Below are 26255 nucleotides of genomic sequence, written 5' to 3'. Positions count from 1 at the left end.
TCAATAGGGAATTATTGTTGCCAATATTCTGGTTGTGAATTCATTGTCCCATATTGTATGTAGTTAATTTTTAACATTTGTTATTCCGTGTCATCTTCTTATATCAGGAATCTATTGCTGCCAGCCTTACTCAAAAGGAGATTGGAAGTACATCAAGATACTGGGAGAGGCTTTATAGTTTTTTTTTTTTTTTTTTTTTTTTTTTTTTTTTTTTTTTTTTTTGGTGCAAATCATACTCTTATATATATATATCATCAAACTACTAGAGGCACACAGTTTGACTGTATCATACAACTTGGCAGCTCAGACCTCCTTAGCTGGTGGTAAGCCCAAGCTGCCAGTGAGTCTGCATCTCCGTTCAACAACCTACTAATCCATCTAAAAGCAGAAGAATTACAACTAGATAACAAGGAGGTAATATTAGCTATTAGCGCTGTCCATCCCCATCTGGATGAAGTGCCTTGTAAGGCTTGGATCACTTCAGCATTGTCTCCTTCAAAAACAAAATGTTTCTCTCCAAGATGTTGTGCCAGCAAAGCCCCAACTTCAGCTGCTTCAAGCTCGAACCTGGCATCCAAGGCCCTGAACCTTTCGGCAAATTGCTCCCACTATGCGTCCCTCACTATCTACTGCTATGGCTCCTGCTCCAGCCCACCCTGTCTTCCTGTGATATGACACATCAAATCTAATGATTATACTCTCATTTGGTATATTTGGAAAAACTTCTTCAAAACATTTGTCTAATAAATTTAAAGGTGGGTTAGAAGTGAGATGTTCTTCTCTGTGCGCCTGAATGCAGTTGTCCGCCAGTTTTCTACTGTCTCTGAGCATCCTTTCTCTGTTAGGTTTCCTATTTTCAAACTTGCATTCGTTCCTCGCCTTCCAGATCTGGTTTAGCAAGAAAGCAGAGTGTGTGCCTACCATACTGGGTCCGTGGTTGGAGTCACAACTCCAATTACAAAGGTATCCACTCTTTCTCTCAAAGTTTGTTCTGGTAGCTTTTGCATCCTCAGTCCCATATGTGAACTGAACCACAGACTTCTAGTCCGGGCCACAAACTAAAACAAGTGTTCTCGGACTTCAACTTCCTTGTAGCGAAAAGGGCGGAGAAACTCTCCTTGCGACTTCCTCTCTCAACACATCCCCATTGGCGATCTCTGCATATACATCTTCGAGAGAAACATTTGGATGTATGCAGGAATAGGAGACTTCCAAATGTGCTTCAGAGTGAGGGGTTCTTTGGTTGAACTTTGGCCCGTTCCTCATCGGACTTAAGAAAGCTATAAGTGGATTTGACAGTATGGACTCCATGTTTGTCCTTGTTCCATCTCATCTTATCAGCTGGAGCATTCTCAGGTCTCACCTTGATCTCTAAGATGGACTGACATATGAGAGGGTTAAAAAGAGCTTTGATCTTAGCCTCATCCCACCCACTCTTATCAGGTAAGAACAGATCTGACACCATCAGGTTCTGTAGGAGTGGATCAAACACCCCCAGCTCTGTCAAGGTCATTGGTTGTTCATTGCATTTGATCCAAGGATCCTGAAGAACAGAGGTAGTATCCCCAGTCCCAATGCCCCAGATCAGGCCCTTACTAATGGCATTAAAGGTTTTATGAATACCTTTCGGAAGAAAGAGGCCTTATCACGGTGGTTTCTTCACATCACCAATCCATTGTTTTCCATATATCTTTGTACATAGTTCTAGTCCAAAGTGACGGACATCAGTCAGACTTTCCATGGTAGCTTTAGCTAACATGGCCAAATTCATATCTCTAGTCTTTCTCAGCCCCAGTCCTCCAACTTGTTTGGGTTGACAGATGTGATCCCACCCTTTGGTATGGATCCCTGTCTTTGTAATCCGATCCGGACCACCGAGAATCCCTTTGAACTCTGCGGCAATCTTATTGCAAGTAGAAATAGGGAGCAAATAGGTTGACATAGCATATAGGGGGCTGGCCTGGATCACAGCTTGGATCATAGTGGTTCTCCCAGCCTGGGATAGCACCTTAGCTTTCCAGCTCTTGATCTTTTGATGTATCTTATCCACTAAGTAGTCAAAGTCCTCAGACTTCTTCCTAGATAGCATGATAGGGACACCAAGATACCTTTCCTTAGGAGCAAAGTTCCTCATCCTCCAGAACCTCTTAAGCTTAAGCTTTTGTCTGTAAGTGACATTCCTACTGAAGAAGATACTGGATTTTTCATAGTTGATCTTTTGACCAGAAGCCTCACAGTAATCATCCAGTATCTTTTTTTCCCACTTTCCCCCATATGTGCTTTGGTAAAGAGAATGAGATCATCAGCATAAAGCAAGTGGGTTAGAAGCGGGGATTCCTTTTAATCTTGATACCATGCATCGACCCTCTTGCTCAAGTTTCTAGCCACCATCCTAGACAGAGCCTCAGATACCAAGATGAACAGGTAGGGGGAGATGGGATCCCCTTGTCTGATCCCTCTTTTCGGGGACAAACTTGTCCAGAGGAGATCCATTCAACATAACTTGAAAGGAGACAGTAGAGACACATTGGTGTATCATCTGTCTCCACTTGGTATTGAAACCAAGCTTCTCAAAGATACTATCCAGAAAAGGCCATTCCACCCTGTCATAAGCTTTTGCCATGTCCAGCTTAAGGGCTATCCATCCTTCCTTCTTGTTTTTCATGTTCTTCATATTATGGAAGACTTCACAGGCCAAGCCCACATTGTCTCCAATGCTCCTGCCCTTTATAAAGGCCCCTTGGAAAGGGGAAACAATCTTGTTTATAAGGCCTTTAAGCCTATTGGCTAGGAGCTTGGATATAATCTTATATCCAAAGTTGCATAAGCTGATGGGCCTGAACTTAGAGGCATGGTCAGGGTTATCCACCTTAGGGATCAGAGCTAAGTGAGTCTCATTAAGCTCAGGGTGCAGGATCCCTTGGTGAAAGAAATCTTGAACAAAAGCTATCACCACTGGGCCAATGATACCCCAAATTTACGGTAAAAATGCCCCGAATCCATCGGGCCCAGTGCCTTTAGACCCCCCATCTTCCTCACCACTTTCCAGATATCTTCTGTTGTGGGGATGGCAGTGAGGATCTCATTTTCTCTTTGGGAGACGCAAGGTTGAAACAGCTCAAGGATATGTTCATTTCTCTCTGGGCTGTCTGAGGTGAAGATCTCCTTAAAATATTGGTTTAAAGAGACCCCCACCTCATGTCTGCCTTCCTTCCAGTCCCCCTCATTGTCTCTAATCTTTTCAATATTGTTCCTTCTTCTACGGTAGATGGTGGAGAGATGGAAGAATTTGGTATTCCTTCCCCCATCCCTCAGCCAATCATTAGAGGACTTTTGTTTCCAAAAATCCTCTTCTTTGCTATACCAATCTTGAAGATCATTTTTTAAAACTTTCACCTTGTTATAGTTATCCACACTAAAAGGCCTGGCCAGCACCTCATTAAGCTTGGTCTGAGTGGCCTTGATATTGGTAAAGATATTCCCAAAAACATATTTGTTCCAAACCATCAAGTCCTTCCTAGTTTTTTTTATTTTATGCACAAAGTTAATGTCAGGGAGGTCATGGGTAATCGAGTTCCAAGCCCTATCAATAACATCCAAACAAGACTCATTTTTAAGCCACATATCAAAGAATTTAAAAGGTCTAGGTAATTTTTCCTCATGCTTGTTCAGATTGATAATCAGAGATATATGATCAGAGGTAGCATTTGCCCATGTCCTGATCTGGGCATTGGGGAAAGTCGCCAACCAATCAGGTGTGGCCAAGGCTCTGTCAAGCCTTTCGAATGTGATCACTAACTCTCCTCGCCATTGCTCCAAGTGTATTTAGGGCATTTAAAACCCAAATCCACCAAGCCCGGATCGGTGATCATGCTATTGAACTCATTCATACTTTTGTGATAATACTTCGCCCCTATCTTTTCATCTAGGCCGGATATCGCATTAAAATCACCAAACAAGCACCAAGGTCCAGAACTAGAGGGCTACTCCCCTTAGCTCATTCCATACTTTGTTTCTATTGTGGGCATGGGTTCCCCATATATGAACGAAAAATACCAAGGATCTTTACTAAAATAATTTGAAATTTACACATCACTTGGTTTCGCGATGCTCCAAGAATCTCCAGTGTCCACGCTTCTTTCCACAGACAACCCAAACCCCCACACATACCTATTCTTTGAACTGCAAACCTACCACTTAGCTTCAAACTCTTGCCAAGCTTCTCTATACCTTCCTTACTTGTCTTGGTTTCGCATGGACACTATATATCTACATCAAACTTCCCCATCGTCCTTTAGTTGCTTTGAATCGCCGTGGTGGTACCTATCCCCCAATTCCGAATTGAATCGTCATGGGGACAAAGGGACAGCTGCCGCGAACCCCGGAGGAGGCAGTCTGGACCCCCACCGCTTGCTTCTTCGATTGCTTGCTACTTCTTTCATTCCTTTTCTTTGGAGACTCTTTCCCTTGTTTTCCCTTCTTTCGGCTTCCTTGGCGCCACTTTCTCCATTAGAACTGGCATCCCCACTGTATCCACTAGACACACTTCCTTTGTTCTTATACCTTTCCCCCTTCCTGGATTGCTTACCTTCCCCCGCTGGTGTTCGTGCTACTGTTGAATCATCGATGGCCAGAGGTCGTGGCTGATCATGATATATCCAAGCATTACTTTTTTCAGACTCATAACCATCTTCCTCCTGGCTTCCTTGTTTCAGTTCCAAGGGTGCAGTATCCACTGAGACCTCTTCTTGGGACTCCATGTTAAACACTACCATGTCCATATCTTCCTCTTCAGGCTGATATTCCTCTTCCTCCTCAGTGAATGCATCCGAAGGGATCTCCTCCTCTGGTATTTCTGGCCCCCACCTCCCCTCTGAATACACACTTGAGTCCATGGAGTGGTTTGAGAAAGTTGGTTCTTCTGATTCCAGCGTCTCACTGGAGATCGATATGATCGGTGCGTCCTCTGGGATTAGCAAGTGTCCCAATCCCTTTTCCCTTAGCTCATCAGCCTCTCTCTTTACTCTTTTTGACTGTCTTGCCGCCTTTTTCCAACTCCGGCTACTCTCTCCATCATCGTCCATGTTTGTGCCTTTGTCAACCTCCAAATTTGAACTTTTTCTTTTGTTGCCCACCTGTAGCCCTTGGTTCCCTTGCTGGTTTCTCCTTGCTTGCCCTTTTCTCGACCCTCTGAACATAATAGTTTTGTAGCCTCTTCCACGCGTCGATCGTCCCTTAAAACGAAACGCAGCTGATACACTCTCTCCTGTTGGGTGCTTCTGCGCGCTCCCATCACTCTTGATGTTTTCAAGACTGGTAATGATAGCGTTGGTGGTTTGGATTTCAAGAAACGGCGAGGCGTGATCCTCCTTCAGATCTCCCCTAGTCCCCAAGCATCCACCCACCCCAGCTATCCCCTCTAGCTTGCCAGCACAACAACCTACCCATTCCTTGGTCTTATCCGGTTCTATTCCCGACAATTTAGTTTGTGTTGGGTGTTGTCTTTCATCCAGGGCCCTTGGTCTTTCATCCAGCACCATGCCCACAGGCTCTGTTACTGAGGTCCAAACCACCATAGCCCCCACATGGGCCTCGGGCCCCTCGCCCTTCATCCGGTTGTTTCCTTTGGATTCTCTGGCTGGGCTTTAGGCCTTCCTTCCTACAATCCATCTAGATAGCCCAAAATTCTCTAGCATCAAATTTGAATTTCCAACGGTCACTGAGCCACTCGCCCCCTCCTCTGTGCTAGCCGTTCTGAATCCTGACACACAGCCCTCTCTTTCCTCCGTACTACTAGGGCCGTCGTCAGCTCCACTCTCCCCAGCCTCGTTTATCGGTGTAGCCACCAAGCCCGCCCCTTTCCATACCCTTTTTAGCGGTGATCCCCTGTTTCTGGCTGGAATTTGGTCAGGCCTAGGTTTCCTTGGGGTACCCGAAAAAGTTACTATGTCTGGTCCGGAGCTGGCAACTCCATTGAAGAACACCGTGGCTCTTAGAGAAAAGGAAAAATTGTTTTTTATGGTATTGGGGGATCCTCCACACTTGCGCATCTCTAAGCTGTAGGCTTCTCTCTGGTTGCAGTAGTGGATGTCGTGGCCTATACACCCGCAAAAGTAGCAGAAAATGTCCAATTTTTCGTATTTGAACGTAACTGGGATCAATTCCCCTACCTCAGTTCGGAGCTCGATTCCTTTCATTAACCTTTCTTTGATATCCATTCTCACTCTTGCCCTGGCTACTGGAACTCTAAACTCCGCTCTGCAACATAGATCGACCATAGTGACTTTGCCCAAGCTAGTCCCCACTTTTCGAATGTTTTCCTCATTTATGCGTTCTCGAGGGATTCCATACATTTGAACCCAGAAATCTACCAAGTCGAACTTCTGCGTTGTGTTCACCGATGGTTTGGATCCCTTTCTCTTCACGAGAGAAGAGAAACCCCCAGATATTATCCATGGGCCATTTTTCCTGACATGCTCGTATTCCTCCTTTACTTCAAATTCCAGTCTGTAATAGCCCCTTGAAATCAGCTCTACCTTTGTGTTGCCCCTCGTTTGCCAGCAACGGTGTAGTTCGTCCGCAAGATCTTGTAATGCTATGTTTTTGCTCCCATACAGCTTACCCATCAGAGTAGTTTCTCCATGGGTACTTTCTTCCATGTTCTTACCTTCAATAGTGACCACCCTTTTCTCTTTGGTGCAGAACAAATGTTGCATTTCAGCTTGTAATTTTTCTACACTTGTTCTAAAAGAACTATCTTGTTTCGAGGGACTCTCCCTTCCTACCTGTGGAGACCCCATGATAACCGACACAGCAAGAGAAAAAACAAACAGGACAAACCTAACTGGGATTCACAAAACCCCCTCAACTCAGACCCAACCCGTAAACAGATGAACCCTAAAGGAGAAAATCCAAGAAGGATAGAAGACAGACAGAAGAGAGGTGGGGAGAGTTGGGGAACATCAAGAAAACCATAGAAAAGATAAACAGAGAAGAAAAAAGAAAAAAGAACGAGGAAAGGAGAGCTGCTTTAAGCCGCAGGAGAGCTTCTTTTCTTTCTTGTGGTTCGGGACTAAGTGCTAAAAGAAAAGGGTAAAAAGAGAAGATACAAATGTCAACGGCTAAGAAACAGATGAATAGATGATGAACAAAAACTTTGAATATCAGGCTTTATAGTTGAATCAGCCAATTAACATCAATTCTATTGCAATCCACATGCATACCGATATTTTGTACCCTCCTGGCCTCCTCTAGCTAAACGAATATGCACATGTATGTTCCATAAAAATATCAATATTACTTTACATGCATGCCGATATTTTCTTTGATAGTATGAGCCCAACTTTAATTGTATTCGAGTGAACTAAAATGGGAGGACCTCAATAAATATAAAGTCATTGGCGCATTACTTTAGACCCGACGATGTGAAACTTCTCTCATCTCTTCTAATTGCAGCAAAGTTTTCTAAAATGAGTTCCACATATTTTTCTTGCAATAAATATGTTGACATTCATGTGTAGTTTCAATTTCTAATTGTATAGGAGATTGCTTTAAATGGTTTTGAACTTGAAACTTCTACAGATGGAATGAGAGGCAGAGATTGAATGTTTTGTGCTGGATAGGTGACTGTGAGTTTGATAGAGAAGTAGGTACGTTTGAATGCAAAGGTATTGGAATTGATGAGTGTGAATGTAAAATATAATTGAAGTAGGTTGTGAAGATGTTTTATGTGGAATAGATGAAATAGAAGATGCATGTAGGAATTGTGGTTGTAGTTGAATTCTTGCATGAGGATAAATGAATGATTAGAGGAATGGTAAAAGTAACTTTTGAATGGTGATGGTACCTTAGTTTCTAATTGATCTGTTAGTGTTTTTTTTTTTTTTTTTTTTTTTTTTTTTCAGTTTCTAATTGTTATCTATTTTTATGTTTTCTTAACTTTAGTTTCAACTTGTTAGGTGCAGATTCGAGATCACGTTACATACTCGGATTTTTGCCAGTGAACCAATTTGAATTTGTGTTGCTGAAAATTATTAGTCAGTACTCAGTATGTTTTCTTGATAATCCAAATTGATTTTCTTGTATTTTATATGATCTTGCTTTTAATGATTATTGTTTTGACCAAATATGATCAAAACACTGCCGATTTAATTTTAAAAGAGGTGAATAACGCAGAAGAGTAGTGAGGAAAGTGATGGTGATTGAGAGAATGATGAGGCTGTACCTTTTCGGTTGCTTCACGCCCAAATTATCGATGGGATCAAGTCCCGAACGTGGTTCAATAAAAATAGTTTGGTATTTATATAGGTAGAGTAGAGAGTCCTTGAAATTTTAAGTAATCTTGTAAATTGAGTAATTGTGATGACTATAACTTTCAACCGATAATTATCTCTTTGATAAGAAATGAATCACGGGCGTAAATCAACGTACATTAATGTGAGCCACGCCACGCTAAGTTCACGCGGACACACGAGTTAATAGCCCGCATCACGATCCACAGATTACAAATTGGGCTTTAGCCTATCGATTAAATGAATAAAATAGAGACTCCTACTAATGGACGTTTGCCACGTAGGTGGGGGTCGAAACAATTATGGTGTTCATTTGCATGGTAATGGTACTTTAGTTTCATTGCTTTCTTATCTGTTTTTAGTTTTTACTTTTGGCATGATTTTTATGAGGGATTCCAAAGTAACCCTGACTTAAGTTATAACCATTATGGAGCTGGTCCCCATCCGAAAGATGCCAATGTAAACAGATTAGATGAACAACATTCTATCGCCTTATATGCTATGTTATGTTATAAATGACCAAATCCTGTTTCACTTCCAAATGAATAGTTGCAGTTAAACAAACTATTGAAGGTGTGGACATGGATTTTTCCCTGTGGTGAACAATGAAGTACACACACTGGGAGATGTACACCGTTGGTGGAAGGGCATCTCCAACCATCAACAACCAAGGAAATGGATACCTTGCCCTAGCCAATCCTTCTGCAAAGGAGGTATATGTAGTTTAGTAGTCATGATTATCTCTGTTTTTCTAGCTATTGGTATCATCCACTATATGGAAAGGGATTGTTAGAGCAATGTAAAACCACCATATAGAGAAGTCTACTTAGGGATGTCCATTCTGGCGCCAAACCCAAACCCGCCTAAAACCGAAAAAAACCGCTGCCCCGCCTCGAGCCGACAAAACCCGAACCCGAACCCGGACCGAAATACATAGGGTCGGGTTTGGTCACACTATCTAAACCCGGACCGACCGAACCCGAATTCGATAATTTGGCCCTAAACCCGTTAAAAGGGTTAAAAGCCCAAACCATATCCGCACCAACCCGAACCCAAAACCCAGCTTATATAGAGTAAAATGCCTCGACCAAACCCGAACCCAACCCAAACCGGACCATAATTCCCAACAACTATATTTTTCATTTATTATCTATTTATCTTCAACAAACTTTTGCTTTTGCTTCATTACTATTTACTTTTTGGTCTTCAAGACAAATTACCTTTGGCCGTTCTTTACTACTTTCTCTCTCTTTCCTTCCAACAACTCTCCAAGAAACAAAGACAACCCAATCACACGCTTAACGATGAAGAGATTGGTGGGTTTGATGTCTTCTTAAGTTTGCATTCACCTCGGAAAATTTGCATAAAGACCTCCTCAAATATCTCTTTCTAAATGTGGTCACCAAGCGAAAGAAATCAACAGCGGATTCACACCACCACAAAAACCGAAACTCCCAAAAGCCATCAATCTTATTGTCAAAATCAACGGTCCCTGATTCACACCACCACAAGAAGTCGAAAAAAACCATCAATCTTATTGAAGTTATTGTCTTGGAATTGCTTTTTTGCTTGGTCTACTTTTTCTCTTTTTTGCTTTTCAAAATCACGATCCCATTATTGTTTTGAATCTTTGATGATCACCGGTGGCTTTTACGATGTTAAAGTTAAAATGGATCAAATCCAATAAAAGAATATGGCTTTTTGATTAATTAGATGAAAAAGAGGTTTTTCTTGAGATCTAATAACCGAAAATGGCGTTCACGATGAAGAGATTTAATATTCTTTTTATTTCATATATTTCGGTTTTACCATACCTTAAAACCCGAACCCGAACCCGACGGCAAATGCAAATATAGGGTTAGGGTAGGATTTGGTCACATGTATCCAACAAATACCGAACCGAACCCGACCAAAAAGAATAGGTTTTAGGTTCGGTAACCCGATACCCGTTCAAAACCCGAAAAATCGGGTTCGGGCCGGGTCGGGTACCTGTTTGGACATCCCTAAGTCTACTTAGAAAATTGAAACTGAAAAAAGGTTGTCTAGACCACCAGCAAAATATTTGACATCATAAGTAACTGGAATTCCATAAGTATGAACTGTTAGTTTGTCATATGGAAGGAATACTGGAATGTGGAATGTCGTAATGTGTTTTGGACTTGTCCTCATTCAATTATTTCAGCTTGTTGTTTAGTTTTGGTGTTTTTGTAGTATATATAAATATTTTTGTTGTTATGTTTCTTATATCTGGAATTTTATCTAGACTAGTTAGTGTTTTGATGTATCTTTATGCTATAGGAAGACTAGCTAGTGTGTTTTTTTTAAAGAAATATGCCTATATAAACTCCTCATGCAAGAGTTAGCGTTTGGTTGTGATGAGGTTAGTAGTTAAACATTGTCATGAATATATGGTTCAATAGCATGGTTGGTATTGTCGTAGTTAGTAACATAGAACTTTTAAGTTGCAAAAAAAAAGTTCTGCTACCCTTATGTGTATATTGTTTCTTAGGCTATTCTTGTGTTGTCTCTAGTAGCTAGTCAATGTTCGTTTGTGATACAATGGATCCATAAGCTCAAAATAGCAAGAGCACTCAAATATTTGAGAGGTTAATGGTTCGAATCCATCTTGATCCAATTACATTTTAGTTTTTTAATTTAAATTTGACAATAATATTTTTGTTTTTCAATTTAAATTTGTGCTTTTCTGAATCAAACATCACTTTTTAAGTGATGTCAATGGGATTTTCTAACTCCACTTATCAAAAGTGATGTCAAAATGCAAAATATTACATCACGTAAAAAGTGATTTCTGTTCTTATAACATTATTTTTGTGCATCACTTCAAGAAGTGACGTCGTATATTTACCCTTATAGAAAAACTATAAAAAGTTATCTAAAATGCTATGACATCACTTCCATACATAAATTTAAAAGTGATGTTAATAGCACCAACTTTTAACGTCACCACTACTAATATCACTTTCAAAAGTGACGTGATATAGATTTAACATCACTTTGTCAGTGATGAGGAGCAACAACTTTTATGATTGATCTAACCACGGCTCTGATACCACTTGTTGAGGAAACAATACCAATTGATCCCCACTAAGATAGTTTGCACTAAGATAATCTAAACTCCAATCAAAATCTAACCTTTCATTATAACCAATAACTACACTTCTAAGCAATGAAATTAACTATCACAAACAAGCAATAGTAATGTAAAGTAAAAACATAATACAATGAGGCACAAGATTTACTGTGGTTTAGCCAATAATACCTGCGTCCATAAGAGCCAATCCCTTTATAAAAGTAGGAATGAAGGAAGATTACAATCACTCTCAAATATTTCCACACTTCACTAATCTCTCTCATTATAAGTTTTTACTCTTTGCAAAGATTTTCTCTCAATTTTGGTTTCTTCTCAAAATGGGTTTTCTCACTCTCTTAGCTTGAGGTTTCATTTCACTTTGATCCCTTATATAGTGGGTACAAAAAAACAAGGAAGAGAAAAACAAAAGAAAATGAGTTTTCCCAAAAAAATTTGATATATTTTGGCATATCGTGAAATATCAATAAGACTGGGATAAACACTTCAAAAATGCTGGAGATTCCTATGGAATAAAAGTTTCGCCTAGATGGGCAAAAGTTCTCCCTCTCTTCAAATGCCTCCTTCCTTGAACACATGCTCGATGCTTTAGTAAAAGCAGGGCCGATTTTGAGGCAAGTGCAAGGAGGGCGACCACACAAACCCCGCGTTGTAAAGGTCCCTGAATTATTGTGGCCACCATTATTTAAATATAGAATGAAAAGTGTGAAAAAAACTGGAAAAATATAGTAGATCATTGTTATTTCCTTTCTTTTCTAACATATTCAAATTTGGGTACCCTTCAAATTTTAATTCCACTAACCATGAAAATTATTTTTGTATTAAATTTTGCAATAAACAAGCTAATAAATAAGTACGTGACAACATTTTAAGAAGAAATAGGAAAAAAAAAACATAACCCAATGCCTTCTAAATCTCAGAGACGGTCTTGACTAAAAGACATCGAAAGCCTACTTATGCATATATGAAGCAGAGGTCATGGTGATAAATAACTTGCCAATACACTCCTCAAACGCCCAATTTGTCAAGCAGTGGAGAAGTAATTACTTAAGGATCGTCATATAGACACCACTGATTTTACCAAGGGCACCCATGCACAACACACTAAACAACAAAACAAATGGGTCCTAGAAGTTCCGATACCACAATGTAAGTAATCAACCTTCCTCACTGCCCGTCAAGTAGCCAAAAACTAATTACTTAAACAGAAATCTTACACAGGGCAGCTGACTTAACTGTATAATGGTTTGGGTGACGTGATCTTCAATGGTGATTACAATAGAGGTGATCAATATCTGAAATATGTGTTTGGGAAATTTGTTTCGCGCCGTTAAGCTAAATTGGCCTAAAACACTGACCTTTATTCTCTCTGTAAATCATATGTGTTTTAGTAAATGTGTTTATGAAAGCAATGGATTTCCTCATTTCCTTGGTAACAAAAAAAAAACATTGTTATTAGGATTTACCAAGCTTGCTCAGTCAGAAAAAACAAAATGTAACTGTTGGAACCACACTTCAACAATATAGAAAAACTGAACAAAACAAAACTTTGTAGATAACAATATGAATAAAGAAGAAGATATTTTACAGGATAAAACAAATAACAATAAAAGAAATTACTCTTGATGATTGAGAATTGCAAATGCAATGTTCTAAAGACGAATTTCATCCCTGTCCGAGTACACACTACATTTCTTCAAGTGTCGTCTTCCTAAGATACAACAATCAGTTACGTTGAAATCATAGCACCACAACTTCGACGCCCTAGCGAACCTTGTAATGGATTTTTATACTCTCAATAAAACTTCAGAAATCAACAAGGAGATCGAAAGAATATGGACGTTTTTGTCACTCTCAAAAGTTCTTTTCTCTTCTTTAGAGATTTTTTTTTTTAGCATATTTTGAAATAACAAGACAAGGGTTTAAATAAAACAAAAGTGTCTCTTCAAACAGCAACCATGTCTGTTCCAAGAGTCACATTGTCTCTTCAAGCATGTCTCTCCAAGACAATGTTTACAGAGTTTTATAACAGACAGAAAAGATAATGGCAGTTATCCAAAAAGTAACCGTCAGTAACTTCTTGATAACTGTTAATCTCTCTTTGCCTCAAGTTCTGGAGACAAGAATAATGTGAATTGGCGAGTTACATCTGGCACTGAGGTGCTCCTTATATAGGGGTTACAATGAGCTCTAGAAATTAACATCTCAAATCACGGGCTTTTGGACCTAATTTCCTATTACATATTGACCTCCTTCCGATTCCAACTTCATTTCTAAAAACATTAAGAGGTGGAGCTATATGGTTGGTTCCATGCGTCTGGACACATGGGACAGTACAAATCCATGTGTCCCAGACGCTTAAGTCTGTTTTCCTTTTCTGTTTCATCTTTTGCTCCTTTTTTTGTAGACTTTGACCCAAGTAACGGGTCCTTTTGCCTTAGGCTTTCAAATAAGCTTTAAAATAGCTCCAAGTCCTAACTTTTCATAGCTTCAAAACATTGGGCCTCCTCATAAGCTCCTATGTGATCTTTAATACTCCAAAATACTTCTTTTTACCTCTTTAACTCTAATATTTTGTAAAACTTTTTTTTTCATCTGTAAAGTCACAAAACATAACTTACAAGTATGATTAGTCCACTAAGAGGGCCAAACAAGAGGTATAATTGAGGGTTAAAATGCACTTTTTAAGCACTTATCAATTTGTTCCATGCATTTGCATCTAGTTTATGATTTTTTGTTAATTATTTTTTGAAGTTAGTTCAATGCATTTGTGTCCTGTTTCTGATTTCCTGTTAATTATTTTTTGAAGTTAGTTCGACACATTTGCATCCTGTTGTTGATATCCCGTTAATTATTCTTTGAGGATAGTTCAATATATTTGCATCTAATTTATGATTTCTCGTTAAATATTCTTTGAGGTTCATTCAATGCATTTGCATCCATTTTTCGATTTTTCATCAATTATTCTTTGAGATTAGTTCCATGCAGTTGTATCCGACCAATTTCCGATTTCTCGTTAATTATGTTTCGAGGTTAGGTTGATGCATTTGCTACTAGTTTCTGATTTCACGTTAATTAGTTTTTGAGGTTAGATCGATGCATTCATATCCAATTTCCGATTTCCCACTAGTTCAATGCATTTGCATCCAATTTTCCGATTTCCCGTTTATTATCTTTTGACGTTAGTTAAATGCAGTTACAATCAGTTTTCAATTTATAGTTAATCATTCTTTTAGCTTACTTTTATGCATTTGCATTTAGTTTATGATTTCCAGTTAATTATTCTTTGAGGTTACATTGATGCATTCACATCCTGTTTCCGATTTCCCGTTAGTTATTCTTTGATGTTAGTTCAATGCATTTGCATCTAATTTCCGATTTCTTGTTAATTATCTTTTAAAGTTAGATAAATGCAATTTCATCTAGTTTTCATTTTCTCATTAATCATATTTTTAGGTTAGTTCCATGCATTTGCATTCAGTTTTTGATTTCCCGTTATTTATTCTTTGAGGTTAATTCAATGCAGTTGCATCCATTTTCTGATTTTCTGTTAATTACTTTTAGAGGTTAGTTGGATGCATTAGCAAGGCAGTGGAACTGGGATGGAAGCATATACGGGTGGAGTCGGATTCCACTGCTGCAGTGAAGTCATTTAATAACAATCAAGTGCATTGGCGAGTGCGAGTGGCATGGGAAAAAGTCAAGCATCTAGCCGATTGGATTCTAATCACCAGCACATTGCAAGAGCTAAACTTTGGAGTAGACATTTGCTCTAAAACTACTGTCACCTTGGCAAAGGGGGAAAAATGGTGGGTCGGTACTCCTAATTTTCTACATAGGATAGACAATAGTAACATGACCTACTATAGATTTGTAAATTAGCTATCTGTCGAAATGAAGATATGATACCTGTATTAACTTTAACTCGTTTTTTAAACTTGTAACCTTTTCTTAATCAATACAATTTTCGTTAGCAAAAAAAAAAAAAGATTCCCCATTAATTACTCTTTAAGGTTTGTTTAATGCATTTGCATCCTGTTGCCAATTTTTCGTTAATTACTTTTAGAGCTTAGTTGGATACAATCGCATCCAATTTTCGATTTCTTATTAGAAATTCAAGGTGGTGTGTAATACCAAATTCTATTAATCGTTATGTTGTTTCCTTGCAAACATGGCCTAAAAAAATATCATACAAGTACATGATTCACTATGTTGGATCATAAAAAAATTTCTAGTTAATTATTCTTTGAGATTAGTTCAATGCATTTGCATCATGTTGCAAATTCTCCATTAGTTAAGTTATTTTTTAGGATAGTTCAATTCATTTCCATCTAGTTTCTAATTCCCCGTTAAATATTATTTGAGGTTAGTTCGATGCATTTGTATCTAGTTTCTGATTTCCTATTAATTATTCATTGAAGTTAGTTTTATGCAGTTGCATATAGTTTCTGATTTTTTGTTAATTATGCTTTGAAGTTAGTTAGATGCATTTGCATACAATTTCCGATTTTTATTTAATTATTCTTTGAGGTTAAATTGATGCATTCGCATCCAGTTTCTAATTTCTCATTAATTATTCTTTGAAGCTAGATCAATATAGTTACACCCAGTTTTTTATTTCTCGTTAATCATTCTTTTTGGTTTGTTCAATGCAGTTACATCTATTTGTCGATTTCCCGTTAATTTATTTTTTGAGGTTACTTAGATGCATTTGCATTCAGTTTTTTTTATTTCCCATTAGTTATTCAAGATTTCATGATGGTGTGTAATATCAACTTCTATTGATTTTTCTATAGTTTCTTTGCAAAGTTGACGTTAAAAAAAATATTATACATGATTCACTAAGTGTTATCATCAAAGATTATCCAATTTCTGATTTTCCGTTAATTATTCTTTTAGGTTAGTATAATGTATTTGCATCCAATTTTCGATCTCCCGTTAATTATTTTTTGAGGTTAGTTACATGCAGTTGTGTCCAATTTCTAATATCCCGTTAATTATTTTTTGAGGTTATATAGTTCGATGACATTCGAAAATAAAAACTAAGTCCTAACCATACAAGTCCAAAACCCCGCAAGGCCCAATCATAGACCATAAAATATTAAATATATTCATGTCTGTTTTGTTGGGGAGTGGATTTGAACCCTCCACATCCAACTTGGATTCCAAAATGTATACCATTAGGCCAACTTCGTAAAATTGTTCAAACACTCCATCTTTCATATATGAGACTACTTTCTATTCACACTTAGATTTTCCAACAGTAACAAAAAACTTGACCAAGTTCGTGGTGCGTCCAAAGGAAACCCCGATGAAGCTAGTTATAGTACAGTCTTTAGGAATTCGAACTGCGAAATCCTACAAGTTTTGTCCAGGAAAATTGGTGTTAACACTTGCTATATAGCTGAAGTCTTGGGTATTCTTGAGAGTATTGAGGAGGCAGTAAGCAAGGGGTGGTATAAAATATGGGTAGAATCAGATTCTACAGCAGCAGTCATGGCCTTTGGAGAGGATCAACTTCTCTGGTTCTTAAAACAAAGGTAGAAGAGAGTCCAAAGAAGCTTGTTTCACTGTCAGATTACAAGCATTTGGCGGGAAACAAACTTTGCAGCTAACTTGGCTGCAAATCATGTGCTTTCACTCAATTGCAGGGATCAAATTTTGTATGAGGGAAGACCCTACTGGCTTACTAGATGGGAATCTCCCTTGACGACCTATTATAGATTCGATTAAAGGTGGTTAGGGGATGTACAAACCCAAACCAACTTCTACTATGTAATTTGTACCTCCTTTTCCCATATTAATACAATTTTGCTAACTTAGAAGAAAAAAATGACCGAGTTTGTGGTGGAAATAGCCAAGTTTTATAACATGAAGTCTTCAAATTCAACAACGTAACGGAAATTGATAAAACAAACAGAACGCATTTCACTGAAATCATTATCACAAAATTTCCGAACTAATTTGGTTTTAGCACCAGTTTCCAATTTGATGGACAATTGGACAACGTTGCGCGCTGTTGCATCACATGGCTATAGCTCGCCTAATCCGAAAATCGCATCGTATTAGGCACGGAATTCTGCTTGGAGTCGGGCAAATTCTAAACCAATATGTTGCATCTCAATCAACCTACTTTGGAAAATGATAGTTATTTATTCGAACACCAATATTACTGCTACATTTTAAATACTGTTACCAATTATAGCAAATTATCATTCAGCAATCAGCATAACTCAAAAATAATTAACATAGTAATAGCATCTGCTAAAATTTACATTTACATAGATATAAAAAGCAAGAGATTCCTTAGTGCTGATCATTTACAGAAATCATCATCCAATGACTTTCTAGATCCATTACGCAAACCTGGACTCAATTTAAGCATGAGAATACAAAACTCCTTTTGATTTAAAGCTCCATCACCATCCATATCGCCTTCCCTCAACATGCACATAAGCTCATCATCTCTCAAATCTTCCAAACCAAGACGACTAGAATTTCTTTTTAAGCTTTCGAATGTGATCAGCCCCTTATCGTTGTCTACTAACAACTGAAACCCGTTACAAAGCTCCCTCATAAATCCTTCAGCACCCAGTCTCTCTATCATTGAAGGAAAGAAATCTTGAAACATAGCAACATTTTGTGTCTCCATTTGCTAGGTGAATAGGAACCTGTAATGTCAATGAGATATATATACCAAGTAGTATAGAGAAATGGTCATATATAGGGTGACAGAAAGTGAAAAAGACGTTCGTGGAAGGAGTCACATCGATGCCAACAAGAAACAGATGATCACATTCTATGATTTGGTGCCGAATTCTTTCTTCCAAATTTCAAGGTATTGCCTAGGACTTGGGGAAGTTCTCCTTCTTGGAAGTTGAATGAGAACTTACTTCATGTTGCGTTGGTTCCATACTATTTGTCACGTCTTTAATACTCTCTTAATAAAGTATTATAAAAGGGAACAACTACTTGTCATGGATGGCTGGAAGCCATGTTTGGATCCCTTTTTATGGTTAATATATTTGTGGGCAATAAGAACTGACCCGTGTCTGATGTTTCTCAACACTGGTTCCTCGAAGGTGCGCCTACGAAGGCCATATCTTAGCAGAATATACCCTCATGCTCTGGCGGTCTGGCCTATAACTCGTCACAAAGACAATGCGTTTGGCGAATCAGGCCCTCATTTGGCTTGCCAACAAGCACCAAGATGTACGGTGAGCCTGGATGTGTTTTGGTTATTCATTATCCTCTATTATTATGCTTATTATTTTCCCAAAGTTTTGTGTTCATCAGCGGCACTATTGCCTTGGCGCGCCCAACAAGAAATCATCCCTTCAATGCAATTTGGCTTGCTCCCGACTCCAAAGTCCAAACAAAACAACACAATTAAGTTTTTAGTTTTCGGAACTAAACATGCATTCTTGGTCTCATTCTGTACGTAGGTTTCTTAATCCGAGACATAAAATCTTATATAAAACCTCGAGAGCAATCCCACGGCCTGTCCGAAACATAAACTCTTACATTTTGACTTACCATGCATCTGAATTATGAATATCAAAATGTACAATACTTTTAGGTTCGAGCCAGACTAAAAATTATCTTTACCAAAAAAACAAGGGTTTGAGCCAGACTAGATATACGATCGCAACAACATAACAATATATAGAAGAGGGGACGATGGAGGTATACTTTGGACTAATTATGTGAAATAGGTCTCGCCATTGGATAATTCATTTTTTTTGGTTCCACGCACACGTGCAAGGCCTTTATTTTAACAAATATCCCATGTGATGACCGATGAGCTATTATTTATCCATCTTGTTAGCGAAAAAAATATATATATTTATCCATCTTAATCTAACAAGTATGCTTCCTAGAAATCTGTTTAAAAGGAGATTAGCCAAGATTTTCCATTGTTTGATGTGACTAGTACAAGACTACAAGAGAGAAGAGACTACTCAGGCCGGGGAGTTTGAGTTACCGTTATATATATTATTTAAATACCTCTTGGTTCATATTTTCCAAATAAACTTACTAGCTTACAGATGCATTTCAACTGATTTTACATTTTGTTTTGAATTTAATCCGTAGGGAACATTGGACAACGCATAAAAAATAGCTGTTAAGAAGAGACTATCAAAGAATTCAAGGCGAGTAGTATAGGAATTATTCAAGGGCTCGGTATTGACACCCCATTTTATGGGATTGGCACCATAGCTAGTAAATTCGTGGACCGCAAAAGTTCGATTCGATACGGCAATTATTCGCCTAAGATTCGAAATTTTCAACAATAATATATATTTTTAAATATTCGGTCCAATAAAACGCTAACGGTAAAAATACGATATACGTGTTTTAAACGGGTATAATACGAATGCATTCCTTTAAAATCCGGCTATATATTTTACATTTAAAACTTTGATATATAAGTACATAACGTTTTTATTTTTATTTTTACAATTTTATTCACGAAAAAATAATATAAATGTCAAATTTTTTGTTCTACTTACTATTACTAACACATTTATTTTTGGTTCCAAGTAAGGCCCGGCCCGTTTTTTTGAATTTCAAAGATCCAGACATTATAATTCGGCAATTATAAGTCCGACCCAACCAATTCGCGAATTAAACCGTATCATTCAAAAATTCACCGACTTATTCATTTTATTCGCCAAACCTTATAATTCGCGAATAATTCAGCTAATTACTAGCTATGATTGGCACCCCTTTGGCAAAAAGTAGAACAATAATAGTTATTTATTATATGTCCTTTTACACCCCCACATGCCCGATAGTTTTACAACATTGGATTGCCGCGAGATCTCATATCCCACAGTAGGCAGTTGCCGCGAGATCGCAAAATCCACGGCATTGGGTTGCCGCAGAGGACTTTTTTGTGTTTTTAGTTTTTTTTTTTTCAATTCAAATTTTGCGTATTAAACACACGACATATGGATACCTCATTTTTTTTTGGGCGCGGTATTGGCACCCTACTTTATGGGACTAGCACCCCTTTGACCAATTCAAAGGTACTAGCACCCCTCTATTAATCACGTAAAAAACACTCATGGCAGGCAGTTGCCGCGAGATCACACAATTCATGGAAGGTGGTTGCCATGGGTCCTTTTAATTATTTTTTTTAATAGCCACCGTAAAAAAAGTTAGTTGTCGCGAGATGATTGTATTCACTAAAATAGAGTCTTTGCTTGTGTTAATTATCAAAACTCTTTTTCATTAATTTGATCACAAAATTTTCTTATAGCATATGAAAATATTTGCGGTGAGATAGCAAAATTATGCCTCAATTGTTTTTTTTTTGTCATGGTTTTGGTGTTGTTCTTAGAGTGTATAAAGAAACTTTAAAGAAGAAAATGAGGTATCCATATGTCGTGTGTGTTCAATACGCAAAATTTGAAGTGAAAAAAAACAAAAAACACAAAAAAAATGTTCTGCGGCAACTGCCTGCCGTGGGATATGGGATCTTGCGGCAACCCGATGTCGTGGATTGTGCGATCTCGCGGCAACTGCCTACCATGGGATATGGGATCTCGCGGCAACTACCTGCTATAGAACTATGGGCATGTGGGGTGTAAAATGACATATAAATAATAACTATTATTGTTTTACTTTTTGCCAAAGGGGTGCTAGTCCCATTTATGGGGGTGCCAATACCGAGCCCTTTTTTTTTATACACTCCAAGAACAACAAAAAAAAAAAAAAAAAAAAGGTACAATCGAGGCATAATTTTGCTATCTCGCGGCAAATATTTTCATATGTTATAAGAAAAACTTGTGATCAAATTAATGAAGAAGAGTTTTGATAATTAACACAAGCAAAAACTCCATTTTAGTGAACACAACCATCTCGCGGCAACTTTTTTTACGGTGGCTATTAACAAAATTTTAAAACAAAAAAGGACCCACGACAACAACCTTCCGTGGGATATGGGATCTCGCGCCAACCCGATGTCGTGGATTATGCGATCTCACGGCAACTTCTTGCCGTGAGTATTTTTTATGTGATTAATGGAGGGGTGTCAATATCTTGGAATTGGTTAAAGGGGTGCCAATCCCATAAAGTGGGGTGTCAATACCGCGATCCTTATTCAAGACTGAAGTTCTCTTGATTGCTAGGTTTCAACATAGAAATCTTATAAACCTTTGCGTTGAAAGAGAAGAAAAGATGTTTGTCTACTGAGTAGATGCAACTTGTTTTAGATCAAGAAAGTAGCTTGTCATTGACTTGGCAGAATGGCGTTAACATGGTTGGTGTAATAGCGTAGGGACTTCTTTATCTTCACTCAGATTCAAGGTTTATAATTATAAAGCCAAGCAATATTCTACTAGATGGGGAGATGAACGCCAAAATCCCAGATTTTGGAATGGATTCTTTGGCAGTGAGAAACAGATGAAGCTAGCTAATACTTGGTGAGTAGTCCGAACATAGTAAGTAACATTTAATGTTTTTTCTGATGTGTCGGGGAAATTTTTTCACAATAGTCCTACATTATGAACGCCAAAATTTCACAATAGTATATATAATATTCAAGGCATGGACTGAGAAATTTATGACCCACATTATGGCATGTGACACAGGTCAAGTAATTAACAATACTTAGGCTTTACGTTTTACTAAAATATGGGCTTATTATTAATATATGCATCCAGTCCATCTAGAGTATATTGGCAATTAGAAGTGTTTCTATTTAATAAATAATTAAATTATTATGGGTAATTAAAAATCATGGTTAAAATGGGAAATTGTCCTCTCTCTCTCCCTACTCTATAAATACACTATCCCATAAGTGTGTATGAAGAGTTTTAAGTTACAACACTTTAAGAATAGAGAAGGTTTAGAGAGAAACATCTTTCTTCCATTCACAAGTATAAATATATGGATTGAGGTATGTATTTTAATTTATATTATTAGTGAAAATATTTGTGATTCAAGATCTAAATAATGTTTTACATTTGGTATCGGAGCGCACGGTTTTGAATTACGTTTATTTTCCATCAAAATTAATTTGAATCTAAGGCTATCATGTGGTTTCTTTGTTGTACTCATGCTATAAAAAATTTTGTTCATGATAAAATGGGCATACTGTGGTAGGATATAAAAAAGACGTTCAGAAAATCAGTATGAAGTTTAACCATTAAGAGATTTTTTTTTTTTTTTTTTTTTTTTTTTGGGTTTAATGATATGTTACGAAGTAGATGTTCATGATTTATTATGCTTGATTTAATCAACCCGTACGTAAGTTTTACCAAACTTTTGTGGCTGAAGAAACTCTTTTCCAGCGTAAGTTTTATTATGATGTTATGTAATTGTCATACAGTATAGGAACGATCCTGTAATTACCGTAAAGATTAGGGATTGTTCTATAGTTTATATAAAGCATAGGGACCTAAAATTATAAACAAAAAAACTGAGATATGACGGAAATGCCTCTGTGACGGAAATGAAACGTGACATGAATTTTCCTGTTCATCAACCCTACCCCCACATTTTTCTAATACCAGCCATTATCGATGGGCAAATGATTTTTTCCCAAGGTGGAACTTTGGAACTCAGGTATCTTCAATTCACTCCCTCCAATTCAAAGAACCCATACTTAGTAGGAATTGAATATGGCACAAAACAAACCTACCTCAAATAGTAGTCTAGGTAGCAAATAGAGACTCGACACTTAACGATACATTAGGAGTTCTAAAAAAGACTCTACTAGTAATTTGAGGTATTTAGGTCTTAGTCCTACTATTAATAATTTAATATCAATATTAGGCTTTGGTCTCACTTTCCAAAATAATTAGGAAATAGTCATATTTTTTTCTTGACCGTGAGTCAACAAAATTGACCTTGGCAATTCTGCTTGTTTGATCAATATGGCTAGAATACCCCTCATCTTACTTGTCACATGTTTTCATGTTGACATATTTGGTTCGCCACATGTCAATATATCCTTTGGTCACTGCGAACTAAAAGATCTAACCATCCATTTATTTTTGCACTTATCTTGAAGAGTTAAGTGAATGATGGAAAATTCTCTCTCTCTCTCAAACCCTAACACTTCATTCGCTCTCTCAATCAAACTAGTTTTCATCTCATCATTTTCGTCAAAACCCATACTTTTACACTGAAACTCTAATTTCTCATAATTGAACAATAACATCATCTACAATCATTAACCTGTTATGAGGAAACATTTTGTGGTTAGTTTGAGGTGGTGATATGATTGTTGATGTTACATGAGTTATTTCTACTAATCGTCGAGTTTTTAATGCTGAGATTTCTTAATTGTTCCAGATTGTGAACCCTTTTGTTGAGCATTCCAAGTATATAGCCTAAAGCTTAGGCTTTTATATGGTTTAAAATTATTTTCCATGCATACATTTGTGTGTCCTTTGTATTCTTTAGATCAAGGAGTGCATCTATGCATCCTTGAGTGCATGTGGTTTGAAAGTGTGGTGCTAGTGCTTGATTTCTTTGTAAAAGATACATGGATGACATTGGACTTCATAGTAACAACTTGGAGTTAAAGTTTAGGGTGACAATGGGAAGTTCCATTGTACCTAGCCATGTTAAAAGTATTGAAGGATATTTTTGGCTAATAAGGTAGTTGGTGCATCCTAGAGTTATTATCACTAAATTAGTTAGTATTTTTAGGGATTTTTGTGATTGAATCTAATTACCGTTTTAGAGTGTTTTAGGTTGTTGCTATTTTTAGGGTATTTATTATTACAAATTTCATGTTTTTATTTCCACTAGAATTGTGTAGTGGCATATTATATGACCAAGAGGGTCACGTGTGGATAGGGTCGGTGTATTGGAAATAAAAGGAATTGTTTCGACCCCCACCTATGTGGCAAACGTCCATTAGTAGGGGTCTCCATTTTTATTCGTTTAATCGACGGGGATAAAGCCCAATTTGCAATACCATGGATCAATGTACAAGCCCATTAACTCATGTGTCTAAGGCTGAACCTTAGCCACATGGCTTGCCACTAACGTACATTGGTTTATGCCCAGATTCGTTTCTTATCAAAGAGATAATTATAAGTTGAGAGTTATATTCAATTACAATTATTTAAGCTACAAAAATACTTGAGCTACAAGGAGTCTTTACTTTACCTATATAAATACCAAACTATTTTTCATACAAAACTACGTTCTTGAGACTTGATCCCATCGATAATTTGGGTACGTATGCAACCGAAAAGTACAGTCTCATCACTCTCTCGATCACCATCACTTTTCACACTACTGTTCTACAGAATTCATCTCTTTCATCACCACTTAGTGTTCTTGTCATATTTGGTCGAAACATAATTGGCGCCGTCTGTGGTTCTTATTCAAAACCGACGCTCACGTTCTACAAAAGTTATGACGAAAACTAGACGAGCCTAAGATCCCGATGCAATTACTAATGATCATCGCAAACATGATTTTCACGGTCAACTTGGCGATATGATAACGGACTAATCCCTCCTCCTTTTCAACAACAGGTTGCATGCGACCCTACTATCGTTCCACCGATGCGCCAAATTATTCAGCGCAAAGTTATTGCCTCTGACGATTCTCCATCATCTGATGCGGATAATGTCAATCAAATGTCTCGTGAAGCACTTCTTAAAAAGTTCAAGTGTGTACGAAAACAAAACAATTACTAGAAGTGTCGTCTGAAACGAACCATTCCTCTCGAAGACGATGTGAAATATATCGCACCACAACATAACACACGCCAACGACATCGTAGCACGTTTACATGGTGAGGATGAGATTCCCGTTGTTCACAACGTACGTCATCCACGAGTTCTTGAAAATGGTTTTATATCTATCACACCACAACGTAACACACGCCCACAACATAGTTGTGTGTGGGATCGTTTACGTAGTGATGATTAGATTCTCGTTGTTCGCAATGGTTATCCACGCGTTCAAGACAATAAATACGAACTTTGCAATGGTTTCACGAATATAAGCAAAACATATCCAGTTCATATTTGTCCATTGCGGTTTGATAACGCCGATGGTCGTCTCATATTCTTTATTAGCAAAACTCTTATATCAGCTGAATCTAGACATTCTTGCATTGAGGAAATTGCATTGGCCTTGTTTCATTCTGCTAGACGTCTTAAGCTTATTTCCAAGAAGGAATAATCGAAGTTTATACTGAATATCCGCTGTGTAAGTTTTTTCTTATTGATGATATTCCTATGTCGAACGCACTACTCGATGTGGAAAACGTCGATACCTAATTTCCATTATCTCCTGGGGGCGATGACTTGAAATACTTATTGGATATATCAGCTGATTGCTAAATTTACACCAATGGTTCGCATAATCAGTCTGGCTCCGGTCTTGGTTTTGTCATCTTGAAGCTGATCGAATGAAAACATAATTGAAAGGTCTCTATGTTTGGGTTTTGACGTTTCAAATAGTATGACCGGGTACGACACTGTCATTTGCGGTATGTGCACAGCTCTTCAGCTGGGGGCGACTAAGTTACGATTAATTATTTTAAGTTAGTCACTAGCCACTTTGAATGATAATATGCGGCTCGCGATGATAGAATGGTCATTTATCTTGACTTAATTCAACGAATTGCATGAAATTTTGCATTTATTAGTATTGTACAGTATCCGCGTATGATGTAAGGCATCCTGATTCTATCACATACTTATTCGTGGAAAATCAAGTTGTCGCTGTCAAGACAACTCCGGATCAACAACTTATGATGTCAGATGATCCCAACGAGCTTGGCACTGATAATGTCTCGGTATCTACCATAGCTACCACCGACGATCATGCAGCTGACAATGCTCTGGAATTCCTGATGACCAAAAAGTTTGTGA

The 26255-nt window shown here is 37.7% G+C and overlaps 1 protein-coding gene and 1 pseudogene across 1 annotated transcript; both read right to left on the bottom strand.

Moving 5' to 3' along the window:
* Window positions 1-1645: 1645 nt before the first annotated feature.
* Window positions 1646-2665, bottom strand: LOC147478218 (uncharacterized). Its single transcript, XM_086586192.1, has 2 exons — window positions 2475-2665; window positions 1646-2279 (listed from the first exon to the last, which is right to left on the bottom strand). The coding sequence occupies exons 1-2, from the start codon at window positions 2663-2665 to the stop codon at window positions 1646-1648; spliced, it is 825 nt and encodes a 274-aa protein (XP_086442318.1).
* A 15051-nt stretch (window positions 2666-17716) lies between these two features.
* Window positions 17717-18052, bottom strand: LOC147478217 (calcium-binding protein PBP1 pseudogene; annotated as a pseudogene).
* Between the last annotated feature and the right edge of the window lie 8203 nt (window positions 18053-26255).

This window comes from Coptis chinensis, chromosome 9 (genome assembly GCF_015680905.1).
Source record: "Coptis chinensis isolate HL-2020 chromosome 9, ASM1568090v1, whole genome shotgun sequence".
In the NCBI taxonomy this organism is placed as follows: domain Eukaryota; kingdom Viridiplantae; phylum Streptophyta; class Magnoliopsida; order Ranunculales; family Ranunculaceae; genus Coptis; species Coptis chinensis.
This window is presented reverse-complemented; position numbering and strand designations above follow the sequence as displayed.